Source organism: Heterocephalus glaber, unplaced genomic scaffold, assembly GCF_053883595.1.
Source record: "Heterocephalus glaber isolate CG9 unplaced genomic scaffold, H.glaber_assembly_v1.0 deba00001600, whole genome shotgun sequence".
In the NCBI taxonomy this organism is placed as follows: Eukaryota; Metazoa; Chordata; class Mammalia; order Rodentia; family Bathyergidae; genus Heterocephalus; species Heterocephalus glaber.
Window position 1 is genome coordinate 22,029,708 of NW_028258372.1, and position 19,649 is coordinate 22,049,356.

General features: G+C 40.5%; 1 protein-coding gene and 2 pseudogenes across 3 annotated transcripts in view; 1 reads left to right on the plus strand and 2 right to left on the minus strand.

The window, feature by feature from the left end:
- The window catches only part of CUNH1orf21 (chromosome unknown C1orf21 homolog), a 246,604-nt gene that overhangs the window by 78,336 nt on the left and 148,619 nt on the right, over nucleotides 1-19,649 (plus strand). For all 3 annotated transcript variants that reach the window (XM_021242933.2, XM_004862797.4, XM_087194431.1), the window contains one exon: nucleotides 19,424-19,643. In XM_021242933.2, coding sequence (XP_021098592.1) covers nucleotides 19,550-19,643 — 94 coding nt within the window. In that variant the 5' untranslated portion in view covers nucleotides 19,424-19,549. The remainder of the gene's footprint in view (nucleotides 1-19,423; nucleotides 19,644-19,649) is intronic.
- LOC147823135 (U2 spliceosomal RNA) lies at nucleotides 7,151-7,296 on the minus strand (annotated as a pseudogene).
- On the minus strand, nucleotides 8,656-9,863 carry LOC101711623 (RNA-binding motif protein, X chromosome-like; annotated as a pseudogene).

Below are 19,649 nucleotides of genomic sequence, written 5' to 3' on the forward strand. Positions count from 1 at the left end.
TTTTGCATCCATTGACTTCTCCTCCATCTTCATTTCTCTCATTTTCCCTCTGGCTATTTCCAGTTACCTTAGGCTCCCACAGCTGCTTCACACACTATTTCCTTCCCCCTATTTCTCTCCAGTTCTTTTTGTTGTCTTCCGGGCTTTTCTGCACTGAGACCCAGCTTGTAGGCCCTCTCTACCACCAGGGTCACAGAGCCAGCCAATGCCCTGGAAGAAAAACATCTCCTTGGAGGTGGGTTGGAAGTCTTTGCTGCTTTCCTCTAGATGTTTAGCCACATTTTAAATTTAAAATCTTGATGGCAGGTGGTGATTGAAATACTTTAGGGAGGTGGAGACTAACAAGAGAGATAGGAGAAAAGTTACTCAGAGAGTCCCCAAGGTCCAAACATTTGTCCTAGCACTGTAAACAACTGCTACCATTGTCAGAAGAGTCAAGTTCTCTGTGTGGATGTTCATACCGAAAATAATATACAGTTTCAACAGACACTCAGTAGAAATGGAGTTATAATGGGGCTGGAGGTCCAACTTAATAGTAGAGGACTTGCAAGAACCTGGGTTTAATCACAAGGACTTTCTCCAGAAGAAAAAAGAAATTGAGTTGCAGGTGTGCCAACTATGGTAGGAGAAGTTATGGTATAAATACCATTGAATGTGCTTCAGTATTTTTATAATTTGTTCACTAAAACTCATTCTCAAGCAGAAGAGATCAAAATGGGGTGATGACCTTTTCTAAAGGTAGCATTTCCTCTTCTTTGTCTCATTAGAGGCACCCTAGACCTGGATTAATCTTTTTTGGCATCTAGCATCATCCTGTCAGCATCTTCTAAGTCATCTAGCTAAGACTCTGACACATTGACTGAACCAGTGGCTATGAAAGGCTCTACAAATGGCAGCGAGGTATATAAACATTCATTGATTTTGTAACTGACCTCACCAGTACTGTAAATTCTTTTAGTTCTCCATTGCTGTTTGACATGAGTACAGGTGTCCTTCCTTGTTTCCAGCTATGGAGAAAATGCTGAAGTTTGCTGGCCTGCCATCATAATAACTCTGAGCTACATTACCAGCAGCAACACTTCCAGTATCAGTACTTCACCCTACTCCTGTGACCCACTCCATCCGTCCAGCAGCTATGACTCTGGCTTAGGAGCTCAGTGCTCTTAGCCAGGCAGGCTTTGAGCTGGCCTGTTTATTATTTGCAGTGTGGTGGCTTAGTCTGTCATTTTAATTTTTCATCAGTTATGAGGACTGAACCCAGGGCTTTCACGCTGAGCTATATCCTCAGTCTTGTTTTAATTTTTATTTTGAGACATGGTTTCAGTAAGTCACCAAGTTGCCCGTGCTGGGCTTGGACCTGTGATCCTCCTGTCAGCCTCCCAAAGTACTAGGATTACAGGTATGTGCCACCACACCTAGTTAGCAGCCAGCTCCATCTAATGGACTGTTCTGATGGCAGTGAATATGGCTCTCCAATGCCTTGCCCATTGTCATTGTTCATGTTGACAGAATGTTGTTGGTGTTCAGCTTTGAATAATGGAGAAGTTGAGGTGATAGAAAGCCCCGACCCACACAGCATAGGGGCCAAAGGCAGGGAGAGCAGTGGGAGATGAAGAAAATTGGGAAACAACAAGAAAGAAGGATACATACCAAGATTATTCTTGAAAGCTAGGACCAGGTGGAACCGTAGCTTGAGGGGAGCTAATGGCCACCTGAAGCACCACATGCTCTTTATAGTGGAAGCCAAACAGAAAGAGAAGGCAGGGCAAATAGTGCTACATGTCCTATGTGGCCTAGGCAGAATGTAGCGTGATTGTTTCGTGATTGGGGCATGCACAGGAAGGGATCAGGGACGGATACATATTGTAACTATCTCCTGGGACTATGTCTCCCAGGGTCTGCAATATTAGTCAAACAGACTCTGTTTGTCTTATCTAGTCTATGGAGGAGAAAGGGAGTAGGGAGGAGGTGAGGGGTCATCTTCAGGCTTGGCCAGCAGCAGTGGGGAAGGAAGTACCACAAAATTCCAAGTCCAAAATTTTTGGCTTTAAACATTACACATAGGCAGCACCTGCTACCTAAAAATCTGCTCCTGATCATTGCTTCCTCCTAAAGACTTGTCTTATCAGAGAGCCCCTTTCCTGCACTGTACAAGCAGAGCCACCAGCCAGGAGACACAGGCGGCAGCTAATTTAAAAAGGATGCAAGTCTGGCTGCTGCCTTTCCTGTCTTATAGATTGATGATCTTTAGCTGTTTTGCTGATGTCATTGTGCATCTGTTTTTTGAGAGGGAATATAAAAGGGAAGGAGAATGGTTAATCTAGCAAGAACTCATTACACCATGAATGATGAAGGGTGGGCTCCCAGTTTGTTCCTGTTTGATTTGTTTGCTTTGTTGGGGAAAACAAATGATCATGTCACCCTATAGAGAATTTTGCTTTCTCTTTGACATACAAATAAACGGCCTCCCACGTTTCATTTATTTTTGCTACTGCTGGAATAGTTGATTTTAATGCTTCTTTCCTATATTATGAGCTTCATTATTAGATAGGGAAGGAAAACAAGTAAAATTTGTATAGCTTTTCCAAGAAATGAAGGACTCTTTAACTACAAATGTTCATTAAAAAGCAGAGTCCATTAAAGTGAAATGGATGAGCTGCTAAACCAAACCAAGCAAGAGGGAAGAAGGCATGGGATTTTACTTCTTAAAATATGTTTTGGTCATAAGGGTTCAACTTTCATTAACTCATTAAAACAAAAATAACATATTTCCTTTTCTTCCTACCTTATCTGGCAGGATGTACCTAATAATGGGGGCACAGTTGTTCATTTGTATCATAAACGGACATCCAGCCTACAGATATCCAGTATATAAAGTATGTGAGGTGTCATTTGTCAGAGGATTATGGATAACTTTTAATTTGCATTTTCCCAAGGTAAAAGCCTAGTTGATAACTCTGTAGCCTGTGGCCCCAAGTAATGTAAGTGTATATTTCCTATTTGTATTCCTTGGCCATCAAGTTTTTGAAGATGGACAACAAGACTCTTGTGTTTTTTTATCTCTATTGTTGGCCAATATCAATTAATCATTAGCCAAGCCTGACCTGACCAATGGGTTTGCAGGTCCATGTCTTAGAGGGCTGTGTAGATGTTGGACAGTTGAGGGCACAGACTAGATCTTTTGACATTTTGTTGCTAGGTTACTGAACCCTGGACACCTGAACCTTGAACATATCATCTATATTTTAAAATCTTAATGGTTAGAAGCAGCTGCTTACATATTCTTGGAGTAATACAGTGAGATGTACAATAAATAAAACTAGTTGGACACAGTATCTCAAGAACACTTATAAGTAAATATGTATGGCAAATTAGGTGAAAGAGATTGAAAAGAATCATTGTTTGTGTTCAGGGACTTGTTGGGCAAGCCCTTTGTAGAACCATGACCTCAGTCCTGAACGAGATCTTGTAGTGAAAGTTAGCTGATAGAGTTGTAGGTGCTGATCCTGGTCTTAGAGATAGGGTTAGGGGTGTCAATTTTGGATATAGGGTTTTTTTGTTTTTCTTTTTATTTATTTTACTAAATTTTTTACTTTAAAGTTTCTTTTTTTCTCTTCAGAATTTATCATATGAATAAATTTCTATTTAAAAATAACCTTTATTCAAAGAGTAATTTCACAAAATTGTAGTATAAAATTATGCCACCAACATTTAAACTTTTAAAGCAGCCTCTAACAATTAGAGGTGTTTGGCTGCACTGTTGGTAAGTTGTTTTTTAAAATAATTTCCGTAGTTCTCTCATCCTGCACACTTTTGCTTTCTAGCCAGCATGTCAGGTAACAGATACTTATTAACCTCTTACTTTGGTTTTTTCGTTGTTGTTGTTGTTTTTGGTACCAGGGATCAAACTTGGGACCTTGAGCTTGCGAGGTGGGCGACGGAACCACTGAGCTAAACAGCAAACTTCTTACTTTGGGCAAGGAATTGCAGAGGATCAAAGGCACTGAAGGCACAACTTGCCATCAAAAATTTATAAATTGAGACACAAGGCAGAAATGTACAAAAATTAATAACATAAGACATCGGTATAGGGGATGCTCCAGGGTTGTGTATATAATTAATTTCCTGTATGAGAGGAGAATATTAACTTCAGAGGGAGAGGAGGACTCCACGTGGCCAAAGTTAGACTGAGATAGAAAGATAACTGCAGTTGTTCTGGACCTTGAAGGATAAAATTTTAATAACACCAGAGATTAAGTGAGAAGGAACATTTTCTCGCATTCTTTAAGGGAAGGACTAAGAACAGAGTTGTTACTAGCTAGAGAGTAGACTGGCTGGTGTGAGCTGTAGAAAGCTAGGTGGAATTACAGATGGAAAGCCTAGAGTTCTGTAAGAAGTAGTTTAAACTTTCTTCTGGAGACATTCATTTATTATATTTTTATTGATCATAGCCCTATTAGAAGCTGGGGATAACAGAGAAAAAGAAATAGCCCGTGTTTCTCACGGAATTACATGTTAGATTTGTGGAAATGAGAGAGAGGAAATTTGGAATTAAGAATATCTTGTATGATGATGATGGCTAGGAAGGGAGTGATCATCAGGGATTCTGAGCCCTTTTGGGAAGGACAATTTAGGCAAACCAGGAGTTAACCAGGCAAAGGTGAGGAACGATACAGCCTTTAGGCAGTGTGGGTGGCAATAGGTGCAGAGGTGGGGAGACAAAGATAGCCTGCTATATGTTATTCTGAAGATGATTTGATGAGTTCCTGGTCTCTTCCTAGCAGGGCTCCCGACATAGCTGGGGACAAATATACAGGAGAAAGTTTTGCTGTCAAAGTACTGCAATTCTCACCATATCTATGGGGAGGGAGGGAGAGAGAGAGAGACAGAGAGAGAGAGAGATTTTTTAAACACCACATAATTGATTCTAGAGTTTAGCAAAAAAAAAATTGAGGATGCGATGGCATGAAGGCTTCTTCTCCAAACATATAGATATAAACAGAAATGGAGAGGAGGTGCTGGGTGACTGTGAGCCAGACAGCAGAGAGAAGGGTAATTTGTAGGACTCATCTGATGGATGCTGACTACTCTGGAGCAACAGGAAGAGGCAGCAATGGGTTAGCAGAACTGTACAATGGGACACGTAAATGCCAAATTCCTTGGCCTTCAGTTTTTGGAACTGTGACCTTAGTTGTCCCTTTATAACATGTCAAGCTTGAAAATTCAAGTATCTCAGTCTTTACCTCAAAGGTATTTAGTGAGTGATGGGGGATTTGGGGCTAGGAGAAGAACTCAAGAGAATCAATGCATTAAGAGGTTTAATTTGTCTTTGTCATATAAAATTAAAGAGATAATTATGAATTTATGAGAAATAAATTTTTTACTAAAAATCCTAATCATTTTCTGATGCTTTAAAAACTGATAGACCATTCTGATATCCATTGGACATGATATGTGAGTTTTTTCTTCTTTCAAACAAAGCAAGAGACGAACAAAAAAGCATGCTATAGAAAAAGTTGGTGAATGGGGCCAGGGATTTAGCTCAGTGGTTCCGGTGCCTGCCTCGAAAGTAGAAGGTCCTGAGTTTGATCCCCGGTACCCCCCATCCCCCAAAAAAGAAAAAGTTGGTGAATAAGAGGGTAAGGGCTGGGTCTAGAAAATGGTCTATAATACATACCAATTTTAATTTGGATCCTTAAAAATTTTTAATGTTTTTAAGGTTAAATTTTCAAGGAAATCTTGGAATTGGAAACTTACTGTCTTTTATTTTTGCTGACCTGTTCCTGGGTTAGCAATGCTAGTAATGAAATAGAGGTGACGGGAATGGAAAAATCTGCCCAGTTAAAGGTATAAGAAGCAGTTCGCCATATGCGTTTTTGTAATACACAATTATGTAGCTGCCCCAGGAAGGCCACCCATTCGTTGGAGGTTTCACAAGGATATCTGGGGCCAAGGCCTTGTTTAACAGAGTATGATCAACTCCTCAGTTTATTTTTGCTGTATCTTTTGCTGACCAAGGAGTTTATTATCAGTCCATGCATTTAGTGCCCTATTCAGATAAAGACTTCAAATTTTCATGGCTCAAATGAGAACTGAGTGTGACCAATGGACACATCTCAATGCCAAACTATGGTCCCTGTCATATTCCACCTGTCTGTGATCTTCTGTTCTACTGAGCTTATCACTCCAGTCTCTTTCTCTAAGTACATGTTGTGGACAAGTAAGAAAGAACACCATGTTCACTCATAATACAACTTTGAACAGGGAACATTGGGCTGATTTAAAATAATTATTTTAGAGCAGACTGCAATTTTTGGAAACACTTATGAGGTCATAGTAGCTCAAAACCTGTAACTCTGTATGTTCTTTAATAGGTTTACAGTGACTGAATGAGCATCAAGGCTAAGGACAAGCATCTTACCCTCACTTGTATGGTTTTGCTTCCTCAAACCCCATTAAAAAATCAGAGAATGATGCAAGTGGAATAGAAATACTCTTTGGTGCAGAGTCTTGAGCAAACTCGGCAGGAGAAGGAGAGTGCTGGGCGTTCCCAGCGGGGAGTGGCCATCACCCAACTGACTTTGCCTTGTACTCCTAGGTTTGTTCTTGTAGCATCTTTCTTTTTGTATTCTTTTATTGCACAGAATATTGTTTTTGGCTGAACACTGTAAAATCAGTGAAGTTCCCAAAAGTCTTGTGCATTTCTTGAGCACAGTATGAAAATCAACGTTTGTTTCCATTAGCTCAGTAGGTACAAGGGGCATTGATTTGTGCTACCTGAAAATGATATTTATCATTTTAATTTGTTTGGCCTTTTGAAGATATCATCTTTAAATAGTTCTTTGTTATGGAAAATTGATCAAAGATTTAGATTTCAGCCAAGAACAGACAAGCAAAGACCTTGATTTTTTAGATGAGTGAGTATTTGAAGTACTGCTGAGCAGCTCTGAAGTCTGATTAAAAGTGAGGAAGTGTACGTCAAGTACTAGCTCTCTTACCAATTTGGAATCCCTGGTCCCTCATGGAATGTTGAAAAGCAAGCAAGTTCTCAAAAATATTATTGTTGAAAGAAATAAATAGCACAATTTTCTAGGGCAAATTAGGGCCAACCATACAAGTGCCAAAAGCTTTCAGTATTCCATTGTGTGGTGTAAGATAACCTATTACTCCCTTCTTTCTTAGGGAGTATTATTTGTGATAGCTCAGATAAACATTTTAAACTTTCATTATTGGTGAAATATTAAGGTGGTAGGAATAGATATACACTTGATCTTAGCCTAAAGGCTGAGAAGCAATGCTGATATTTTAAAGAAGTCACTGTTCATGCAGGTAACCTAGGACATGGAGCTGAAGGAAGCTCCCTTTCTTGAAAGCCTCCCCCCGATCTGTTTGTGAAAAGAAGTTTCTAAAAGAATTCATCCTTTCGGTGTTCATAGCAAACCTGCTGTATCTCTGACACTGTGCCTGAGAGAATAAAGAGTAGAATGATTATGACCTTGAAATCTTCCTGGTGAAGGAGACAGACACATAAACACCTAACAGGAAGGTGTGAGGTACACAGTCATGGAAGCTGTGAGATGGCTTGGGAGATCCTCTACTTGGGGGCATCCAGCCTTTGCCTTCAGAGCCCTGGGATGTGCCACACAGAGGCTGACTGCCTCAGTGCCAGCACAGCAGAAACGTCGGGCGCCTCTCAGGCTCTTTTTGGGACCTGCACTCAGGCCAGTGCTGCGGCTACAAAACTGCTGTCTCCCACTTTCTCTCCATGTACTACTCTGTGCCTGCTTATCATTGGTGCAGTTCCTAAAAGCCACCAAGCTGCCAACATGAACTTCTTATTTCACTTTCCATTTCTTCTTTCCAATCTCTTTTGCCTCTGCCCCTCTCATTTTAAAGTTCATCACCAGGAGGACATTGATGATAATGACAATAGTTACATCTTTTTTTTTTTTTTTTTGCAGCTTCATAGTTGATTTTGGCCAAACTTTTAGTATTCTATAGTTGTTTAACACACACTTAAATGGTCTTACTGGGGGAAGGGGAAGGGGAGGTTCTTGCAGATTCCCAAGGAAATGTCAGAAAGGCAAATTATGGCCAGCATTATCCTTTTGCTTTTGTGGGTTTACTGGGCAAATAGCACTTTCCTTACATAGGTGTCTGATCTCAGGCTTTTCCATACTGAGAACATGGAGATTTCAGTTGGAAGATACCCTGAAATCCTAAGAGTGTACCCGACCACCCTCTAATAGCTAGCTTGTCTGTACAGGCAGAATGGTTCATCTCTTAGTGGAGATCAGTGTACATCTAGATGGCTAGATGTTTGTGGAAGATCTTAGAATTGCTTGCTTTATTTACTGGGAAAATTCAGGAAGTGGCCTTTAGGGACACCTTTACTTGGAAAATTACAGCACTAGTACAAGTCAAGCCTTACATACTTAAACATTTGCTTGTTGAGAGCAAGTCATAAAATCAAACTTAAACATGTTTTACTTTTCTTTCCTCACAAGAACATAAAAATTGTGAAGGGGGACTTAACAGGAAATTTTTCAAAAGTAACACAGTTTTCCTTTTAGTAGTCCTTGGGTAGTTATGACAGAATAGTTTCTACTTTTTGTTTTGTTTCTTTGAATGGGGATTTTGGCCCAAAATTTTGTTTATTCCTAGTATCTGCTTCTGCCTCCCCCTCTATCAGATCGGCTTCCTCCATGGCCACCACCTCTTGGTGCTCCGTGGCTTGAACTGTTGTAGGAATCACGTGGAGGAGGGTACCCCCTTTCCATAGAAGGGGGAAGCCCTCGTTCTTGTCTGCCAACCCGATCGCAACCACTTGAGTAGCGATCGCTTCGGCTGCTTAATTAACTGTCTCGACTTCCACCATATCCATCACGTGAGCTGCTGTAATCGTCATAGCGACTGCTTGCACCATAAGTTGGCACGGGCCCTCGTGTAGGTGGAGCACCATGTGAGTTACCGTAACTCTCATATGAATCTCTGTAGGAACCTCCACTCGGGTGGTCTGAATAGTCACGATCCCGACCATACCCATCTCTATCTCTATAGCCTCTTGATGGATAGTCATCACGTGAACTGGAATGACAATAATCACGGTAAGTATAATCTTTTGGTGGTGGGGCATAATCTCTTCTATCATGAGAACTTGGGTAATCTCTGCTTGAATAGCTGTCTTTAGTGGAATATCCATCGTCTCTTGGAGACAGATAAACATCTCTACGAGAGGGCAAGGGTTCCCTTCGAGGTGGGCCTCTGTAACTATCTCTTCCATGTGGTACAGGGGCTCTTCCTCCCATTTCACTGCTGCTGCAAACTGGTCCTGAAGAGGCTAATCTTTTAGGAGGAGGAGCCCCACTTCTCGGTGGTGGTCCTCTTTTCACTGGAAGGGGTCCTTTGGAAGAACTCATGTTAAAATTTATGGAATAGCCACCATCATCCATGTGCCCTCCATGTGAGGGAGGTCCCCTAGTTCCTCCACTTCCTCCTCTTCCTCCTCTAAGACCTCTGGGAGGGCCTCTGCTTCTTGGAGGTGGAGGTGTCCCACGTCTACCACTTTCAAATGATACTTTGGTTGCTTGTTCTACCTTGATGGCTTTTCCATCTAAGGACTTTCCATTCATGTCCCGAGTTGCCTCCTTAGCATCTGCTGGGCTTTCAAATGTAACAATAGCAAATCCTCTTGATTTATTGGTTTCTTGGTCTTTCATCAAGAGTACTTCCATGATTCGTCCATACTTGCCAAATACTGCTTCAAGGGCTTTCTCATTTGTTTCTGTATTAAGCCCACCAATAAAGAGCTTTCCTGGGCAATCTGCTTCAACCATTTTTTTTTTCCTGGTGAGTCTGCAGAAAGGTAGCGACAGTCTCGTGGAAAAGGGCTGACCACACATCCAGGGACAAGTGACAGTTACCAGGTAGGGGCACAGAAGTGAGGAGCCGCTAGCAGTACTGAGCAACGGGGCAGCTACATCTTATTGATCATTTCCTCTGAGCCAGAAACTGCCCAGAGTTCTTTCCCTGTATCATCAAATGACCAATCTTAAAATTCATGAGGTTTTATCCTCAGCAGAGGGCTGCTTACTGCCCAGCAGGCTTGGGACCTGGAGGTGACTGAGTCACTGGGTCTTTGCAGACTTCTCCATAGACCTGAGGTCATGTAGCCTGAGGCAGAACAATGGGAGATAGAGGGAGGAGACAGATAGGGAAAGGGAGAGGGAGAGAGGAGGGGGAGGGGGGAGGGGGAGGGGGGAGGGAGGGGAGAAGTAGTTAGAGGTATTAGGCCAGAGGGAGCTCTAGACTCATGAATAATTTCATTTATTTTAGGAAGGAAAGAGAAAAGGAGGAAAGAGGTTATGGAGGGAAAGAGGAATGTGTGCTGGAGTTTTAAGGGGAACACTTGTTTTCAGTGTGTAGGATTCAGATATTTTTCAAAATGTTACCACACTACTTTATTAAAAGTAGTGCTAATTTAACCATATTAAATATGTGTATATTCAAATACCAGTACCAAATTAAATCCTCAAATAAAGTATAAGTGGGCAATTTGTGTTTAAACTACTCTCCCCTTGGCTTCTAATGGTTAGCTCAGATAATTCATAATTGTTCATATTATTGGCCATCTTTCTAGCTTATAGCTGCCTGTCAGCAGTGAACTTAGGGGCTGAATTGAATTGGGAATATGAGATACATTCGACTTGTGCAGAAGCTGTGAAGCTGAGGCTTTCTGAGTCTGAAACATCATCCATGCTTTTCAGATACGTGCATGGGACCAGGGATCAATGGTGTTAACTCTGTCTTGTCCTCCAGCCTCTTAACAGAAACTGACAGGTCTCAGAGACAGTAATTCAGCTGTTGTACTCTGGTTTGATTTATGGTATTGGGAGGATCAGCAGCTAAAACGTGACATGATGTCCGTCTCACTATCCTTACCTTCAGCAAATGTTCACTGAGGCTTTGCTAAGAGTGGTGCATTTTGTTGGATGATCCTGCATTCACTTGGGGTATAAAATAAAGCTAAGGCAGTACTTTTTAATTAGCTTGGAATATCTGACTCTAAAAAATATCTCTGATCCTTTCTTTCCCTGCAGTGTACATTAGTCATTGCAATTTTATTTTACTTTCTTATACTTATAATGCGTTAATCCTATTTGGATGTCAGCCCTTCTGTTCTTAGATTTATTTCAATAAACAGATCACCCTAGATGTTCTTCCCCGGCCATTTGGGAAGGACTGTGATTTATTAGCTTTGGTTAAAATTAAAATATGCCTGGGCCAGGGATTTAGCTCAGTGACGCCACGCCTGCCTCTCAAGTGCAAGGTCCTGAGTTTGATCTCTGGTACAAAAAAGAAAAAAAATTAAAATATGCCTTTTAGTAATTCATACTTACTCTCCTTTCATGTTCTGATCACTTCTTGCTTCCTGTCTCTCCCTTCCCACATGTTTTCTCTTACTTTCTCCATATGTCTTCTGAGCAGAGGTCTGGGTGTGCTTGGATTAGGCCAGCAGGGCCAAGTTCAAGGAGCCCCCAAGGCCAGCCCATTCTACCCAACCATCAAACATGAAAAGCTGTGGGTTTGATGGGAAATGTCCCATACCTGGCATAGCAAAGCACATGCAAAAGAATATAGCCTTGCACACATTAAGTGCTTTTTAGAGCATTTCATTATCTACTTAGATTTTCAAAACAATCCAAAAAAAAAAAAAAGTGAGGAAAAACATATGCTGCCATAATTATTTTTCCAACACAGACAAAGCGATCACATAGATTTGTCCAGGTGACATAGTCAGTCCACAGCATGGCTGTCAGAACACCTCAGTCATGGTGTCTTCCTGTAAAAGCACATGGTGTAGAAGTTCCCGACTGACACAGTGGCAACTTAAAACAAATACCCCTGATATTCAGTGTCTTAGAAATGTAAGAAGAAAGAGAACTCAGAGTCCAAGAATATATGCCTTTGGCCATGACCACTGAAGAGCAAATCTGGAAGCCACGTAATTCCCTGCCTGTGTCCACACTGCTGTGGGTTTTAAGCAGGAGCTGATGTTTTGAGCTCCTTAGCTTTCCATGCATAAGCTTAGATTTATATACAGGTAATGCAAAAATAGAGTTTCCAGGTGAAGGGCAGTGGCAAAAAGCTCTTAAAGACAGTTATCCACAAACCATCTAATCCTCTTCCTACAAGGAACAGTGAGTGTTAAGAGGATGTGTAAGAGGAGATAGAGTTCAGCTTTGTTCTGGGTTTTTTTGTTTTGTTTTTTGGGTTTTTGTTTTTTTTTAAGCTTATACACAATTAAAATTAACATCCTCAGGCCAAAACACTATTGGTAATAACTTTTAAATCCCATAGGGAGTCCAGAAAATTTGGGGGCTGCAGACTTGTGAGAATATTCTAATTGAGTTAGTATTAAAACAAAAAATTGAGTCTATGTTTGATGTGGCTTTTCTTTTCTTTTTTTCTTTCTTTCTTTCTTTTTTTTTTTTTTTTTTTTGTACCAGGGAAGGGAACTAGGACCTTCACACTGAGCTATGTCCCCAGCCTTTTATTCTGAAACAGGGTCCTGCTAAGTTGCCCAGACTGGTCTTGAACTTGTGATCCTTTTGCCCCAGCCTCCGAAAGTGCTGGGATTACAGGTGTAGGTGGCCACATTTGGCTATGACATGGCTTTTTTGTGTCATTTTATCCTTAGTATCATTCCTTGAACACATATGTTCAGGTAAGTTGTACAGTTAAGGAAAGAGGCTCAGAGACATGAAGCCCAACCTTGGTCCCAAGTTCACTGTGTGATGACTGAGACTCGAGCCTGATGTTCTTGTGCCCACTTCAGTGCTCTGTGCACGTGCCGCTTTCCCTCTGGGTCGCCACACCTCACTGCGGAATCCAGGAGGAAAGCTTCCTTCTCAGGTCCTTATTATTGTTATGTTTCCGGAAGAAATCTCTTTGCAATTATTATTTGCAGAAGTGTGAGTTTTCCCATCAAGAAGACAAAAGCTAAAACTCTTGTGCCTTTGGAATTAATAGCATATTGTCGATTGTCACACCACTAAATGAGTGTGAGGCGAGAAACGAGTATGTTCTGTGATGCCGGCAATTGCAGGCTAACAGGATGGTTTGACTTGCAGATTATCCTTGTGCCAAATGTGACATCTCTTCATGCATTATTTTTAGCATTCACAATGAAATATGAAATGGTGTTAACAGTAGCCCAAGGATACCAAAGCTTCAAAATTAGAAATCACTTTTAAGCTTCCTTTCTTATTCCCCCCCCAGTGAACTGCTGTATTAACACTCATTATAGCAAAGCAGAGCAGATGGGCAAACAGACTGATCATATATATATATATATTTTTTTTCTTTCTTTCTTTCTTTCTTTCTTTCTGGAGCTTAGATGTTGGCTCTTTTTTTAATAAAAGAAAGGAATTTTTAGATGTCGCCTTGTCTTGCTTTTCCTTTTTAATCAGAAATAGAAAGGGAGGCACTTTGCTCCTGATCTATTAATAATGTGGCTACATCCTTTTCTTAACTGCTGACTTCACAGCTCTCTGTGTGCCCATTGCAACCAGAATTTGATTTCTCTCCAGTTCTCCAACCCTCATGTGGTATACTCATGTTCTTTCTGGCTTATGATTTCTTTATGGAATTTATCACTTTAAATTCATGTTTTAGAAGTGCCATTCTTGACCAGGAAAGTATCTAAAATATTTTTGGCTTTTCTACTCAAAATTAAAGAGTCTTTGGGCTGGGGGGTTAGCTCAGTGGTTCCGCCACCTGCCTCACAAGCACAAGGTCCTGAGTTCGATCCCCACTGCCAAAAAAAAAAAAATTAAGAGTCTTTGATTAGTGGGAATTTAAATTACTCATCATATTATGTCAATAGAAATATTTTCCTGTAGCCTTTTTAAAAAGTTAAACATGGTTCCAGCATCTGCCTCGCAAGTGCGAGGTCCCGAGTTTGATCTCCAGTACCAAAAAACAAATTAAAAAAAAAAAAGTTAAACATTTCTTTGATTTTTCTCAAAAGCAGACAGCTAATTTTATTCCTTCCTACTTTTATAAAAGTTGGTTTTTAAAACTCATTTTTCACATTTATTTCTTGTGTAATTAGAGTACATAAGAAATACATAATACCAGGATTTTTTGGAGGACTAAATGACATGCTGAATTGGAAATTATGCTATAAAAATAATGTCCTTTTTAAAATTAGTGCATATTAATTATACAGAATAATGGATTTCATTGTGACATTTTCCTAAGTGTACACAACATGCTTAGATCACATTCACCTCCCTATATCCATGACTCCTCCTCCTTACCTCTTTTCTCTTCTCTCGTAGTCTCCTATTAGAACTAGGTTTTCTGATGAAATCACGCTCTGGCTAAAAAAGTATAGGCAAAGAAAATAGCTGTCATATTCTTTCCTTATAAAAGGACAGAGGTATCCCATGCATATAATATGTGACATGTATTATTCATAGAATAGTAATAGACTTGTGTAAAAGAACAACTCCTGTGGTGTAATAGGAAGCACTCTGGAACAGTAATTTCCCTTATTATGTCTAGAGTCTTGAGGTGGGCTGTGTAGGGAGGAAGGATACACATGGATGGCTACATATTTTTTAAATCCTTTTTAAAATTTGAATTGAATTTAAAAATTTGCTCATGTATTTTATCAACAGAAGAAAATGTAAAAATGGTATTATGGATTGCATTTTCTAATTATATGGTACAGTATAATATAGACATACAAACATTTATAGAGGATTATACACAAAGCCATGGCAATTGCACCCCATGTTTTTTAGAGGTGCCTGATAATCCTGTCACATAGATTATTGAGTTTAAGAAAATCTCAGTGAGACATAGTTTTGGAAGCTTCCATCAAACTTCAAAGAGATGCTTTAGTTTAGTGTTCACACTGTGATCTGCAGCTTCAGAAATAGCATGCTGTTAATAACAGTATGTGAGAACAAGATGACCAGTGGGCTCCGTGTTGTGGTCTCTGTGTGTTTGTCTACATCATCTAACTTACCTAAGTGCTGTGGTTTCAGAGAGTTAACTGAATAGAGGGTATAGGGTTGCAAGAGAAAAACCTGAGCAAAGCTCATGGAAAAATGGAAAATAAAAAATATTCTATGTGAAGGTACAAATGAAAGGAACCCTTTTTGGGCAGATGATTCTAGCAGTCTTTGGGAGATGCATTTCTGAACATTTTCTCAGTTTGAGGTCTTCAGTTGAGGTTCAGTGAAAGAATTTTCAGCAGAAGTGAACCCTTGACATTACATCGGGCTGTAAAAGAGGTCCCATTCATGGTGTTGTAATGCTATTTCTTTAGCTGTGGTCAGGCCTTAAACCTGACCTCTCTCAGCACTCTCTTCCCCAAAGCCAAGCCAGGTGCCTGTGGGGTGAACGCCCATGTCGTCCCGTGTTTAACCTGCAGGAACTGGTCCACATTGCTGCGTAACTGGTCTTCCTAATAATCTTCTTCTCTGATCATTCATATGCTGTGGGGATAGAGAGGAAACTATATCTTGCCTTATTTACCCCTATATGCCTAATACCTAGAAATATGAGCATACCACCTAATAGTTTTCAATAAATATCTATTGATTAAACAAGTGAATGACGGGACAAGTATTTGTGTACCAGGACCTAAATGATATAATAAACTTTGTTAACTATATAAACATGATTAACTTTGTAAATTGGAGAGCTTCTGCCCTCACATGACTTGAAAATTACCACCTTCAAATGGGTAAATTATTGTAAAAAATATTTTTATAAACTTGTAAAACTTAAAAGTATCACTCTTAAAATGATTACTGCTATCAAATATATAGGGCACAATACTTCAGAGGTAGAATCTGCACCTACTTAGGGTTTAGGGAGAGCTCATAATGAGTGATAGTGTTTTTTAAAATACATAATTAGCCGGGCGTGGTAGCCCATGCCTGTGGTCCCAGCTACCGGAGATGCATAGTAAAGAAAATCTCTTGAGCCCAGGAGTCTGCGGCTATCCTGCGCAACATAATGAGACCTCATTCTAATAAATAGCTAAAACTTCCTCAGCAATCATTTGAATTGGATATAAAGCTTGTTTAATCTGCCTGATAACCCAGCCTTCACTGCAATACCTGAATAATAGAGACATCCTTTTAAAATTTATTTCTTATAGTTTATCTTTGTTAGTCTGCTGCAATATGCTTGATTCTAATACAATTTCAACTTTTTAAATTAAAACAGTTTTTTACATAAGACATTGAAGAAACACGACAACATACCTTTCAGAGTATCAAAGAATAATTCATAGCTTAAATTCTTACATTTACAGAATCTCAGAATCTAATTTTGCTTTCCATGGTTTCAGTTATCTGCGATTAACGAAAATATTAATATTTGTCTTGACTATCTCAAGAGACCACATTCACATAAGTTACTACAATATATTGTTATAATTGTTCTATTTTATTTTTAGTTATTGTTAATCTCTTATGTCTAATTTATAAATTAAAAATTTTCATAGATATGTACAGAAAAATGTTTATATAGAGTTTGACACTATCTACAGTTTCAAACATCCTCTGGGGGTCTTGGAAATGTATCCCCAAGGATGGGGGATTACTGTACTTCTTGGATGGTGTAATAGAGTATCCAAAAAACATGAAATTTCAACCATGAGATTGGAATGAAGAAGAGAAAACCAAGAGGGCTCTCAAACAGGATAGGTGTAAGTTACCTCTTAATTTTTGAAATCCTTGACAATTGTGTGAGTATTTCCTGTTCTCTCTCCTATTTTACTTTGCTTATTCCAAAGAGGTAGCAACAGACAGGGAGGTGAGTCAAGGTTTCCCTCTCACTTGGGCCCTCTCTCCTGTGTAGGTGTGAGGTTGTTTTCTCACACTTCCTCTTTAGAGTAAAACGTACTTATGCCTGGGAGCCCACAGTGGTGACCTCTGTGATGATGCTAGAGGTGAGGAAGAAGGAGGTGCTGCTCTGGGAAGGTGCTGATGGGGGATGGGAACCCGGAGCAAGAATAACAGCAACAGCTCTTGGCAGCCACCAGCCAGAGAGTGATTTCCCTCTTCTCCTACCTTGAGAACCCAGTCCCTTCTGTTCCCCTTGTCTCATGTTTCAGTGATGTTTCTTCACAAACCAGGCTAAGTCAACAGAATGGATTTCTTCACTATTAAATTTTTCTCACAGTATGTGCAAACTTGGGTCAGAAAGACTCCCTGTATCTTAATGATAGTTTAAGTGGGATAAAGGCAGTAAGCCAGGCCTTCTGCAGGCCCTTGACAAAGCACCAGCAGTCCAGGCTTCTTCCCTGCCCCCAACACATGCCTGACCCCTCCTGAAACAAGCACACACACAGTGTGCTGTGCTCTTCCACACTCCAGTGCCTCTGCCCAGGCTGGGTGGCCTGACACAGTGTGCCTCCAACAGCTGCGTGTTGCCACTCTTCTTCGAGCCTCGTGAATTTCTGCCCAAGCTTTCAGACTCTACAGTCAGGAAGAAGAAGACTTCTCTTCAGTTCCTGTCTGCCCAGTTGTAGTTTGGGCTGCTCTTAAGAGTTTTGCATCGTTACAAATTCCTGTGAAAACCCTATCATGACACTTTACTAAGCTACTTTGTGTGCATTTCTTTTTTCATGCTGCATCTCTGCCCTGTCAGGCTCCAGAATTCTGTATACAACTACAAATAGACCATCAAAGAGGAATACTGTGGCTTTAAAGACATTGCTGCCAAATAATAGCATAGTTTGTTTGTAACATAGCAGTGGTGGGGCTGGGGATTTAGCTCAGTGGTACCGCCCTCTGCCTTGAAAGTGCAAGGACTGGAGTTTGATCCCTGGTACCAAAAAAACCCTCACATAGCAGTAGTGGTGAACCTATGGCACACATGCCACAATGGGGTGTTTGTTATCACTGAAACTCTAAAAGGTTCACCATCGTTGAACTAGGGAAAAAAATCTCCCTGCTTTGCAAAATTTCTCCAACCAAACTTATATAGTTTCTGTTAACAACTTAATATAACCAGTGCTAGAAAATAGAGGAATTAAATAGACATGGGTATGTTATAGTCATACTCAATACTTACTGCGGTTTGCTTTTGCTGGCCTTAATTTAAGATCGTTACCTTTATATCTACGTTTGTTTATTAGAGTTATTAGGCATATTTGAAAAATTGTCTTTGCTGAGATCTTATCCTTTAAATCAATAGATTTCTATATGCACATATGTCCTTTGGTCTCTTGGAAGAGGGGTGTAGGGTTAGCAGTCTTGTGGGAAGAGAAAGCTTGCAGCTATGTTTTGGAAGCACTGTGTGTGAAAGTCGAGAAACATCATTGTTCATAGTGGAGAATGGTGGAATATGGGTGTTGGTGAAAGTTAAAAGGGGCTTGATGCTTCCTTGGCTCTGAGGGTAAGGGCTGTGTTGTGGTAGGATGGGTGGAGAGGGAGGAGTGGCTCAGAGAGATATTTCAAAGGAAACACCTACAAGATATAATACATTATAGTGTGGAATGGCTGTATAAGGGTGGTGAAAATATAAGGCAAAAATGAGCATGTTGGGCTGAGCAAACCCTGAGAATTTGGGTACGGTAGGGAAAGGTACATCTATTCCAGTCAACTTAAGCATAATCTCCTTGTGGTGTATCCATAAATATTTCTGCCTTTATGAGAGGCCCATAGAGGCACAAAGGCCCTGCCAGGAGGTAGACAACTACTTTGTTGCTTTTCTTCATATTCCTACATTTTCCCCTTGATCCTTAAAGCATTCAGCTAGCTAAGCAGAAAGTGAACAAAAGTAAGTTTCTGTGCACATCCCGTCTCTTTCCTTTGTCTTCTAAAACTGTGTCACTACAGGGAAAATACTGAATTTTTCAACCCCATCCATAAATGTGTAAACCAGCCCACTCTTCAGTCTACAGAGGAAGGCTCCCTCCTCCTGGAAAGTTTCCAGAGGCTGGAAGAGCTGGCCTGCAGGGTAGGATGGGGAAGAGGAAAAACTTTTCTCAGCCCCCTGAACTTGGTGGGTCTCACATGAATGTGCTTTGCTTACTTGAAGGTTTTCGAGATTCCAGAACATTAACAAACCTATAAGCACATTGCCAGTTTGTGTAGCAAATAGTAGTGTGCAAATATTTACTTGAGTAAATAAATATGTAATTTTTATATCTCTTCAGAGAGTTTCCCCTCAGCCATGTGTTATGTGGGGGTGTGCCTTCTGATCTTGCTTTCTGAGTGGGAATCAAGTGAGAATGGGCCTTTTTGAATCTCATCCTCCAGGCCTGAGTCACAAGGCCAGTGCTGTGGATCCTGTGGAGCTCTCTACCTAGGGCTCACATTATACAGCCATAACGAGGCCCTGGTTTTGCTGGAGTCACCCTTTCTGACCCAGCTTTCTCTTCTTGCAGGTGCACTCCTCTTGACCGACTCAACAGCGAGTTGAATTTTCTTTGTGTTTAAAGAAGCAAACAATGTCCTGGTGTCTGTAGAGATGATTTGCAGTTCAGCCCAGCTGAAGCTGACCGAATGAGACTATGGGCTGTGCCTCCGCCAAGCATGTTGCCACTGTTCAAAATGAAGAGGAAGCCCAGAAAGGGAAAAACTACCAGAACGGAGATGTGTTTGGCGGTGAGT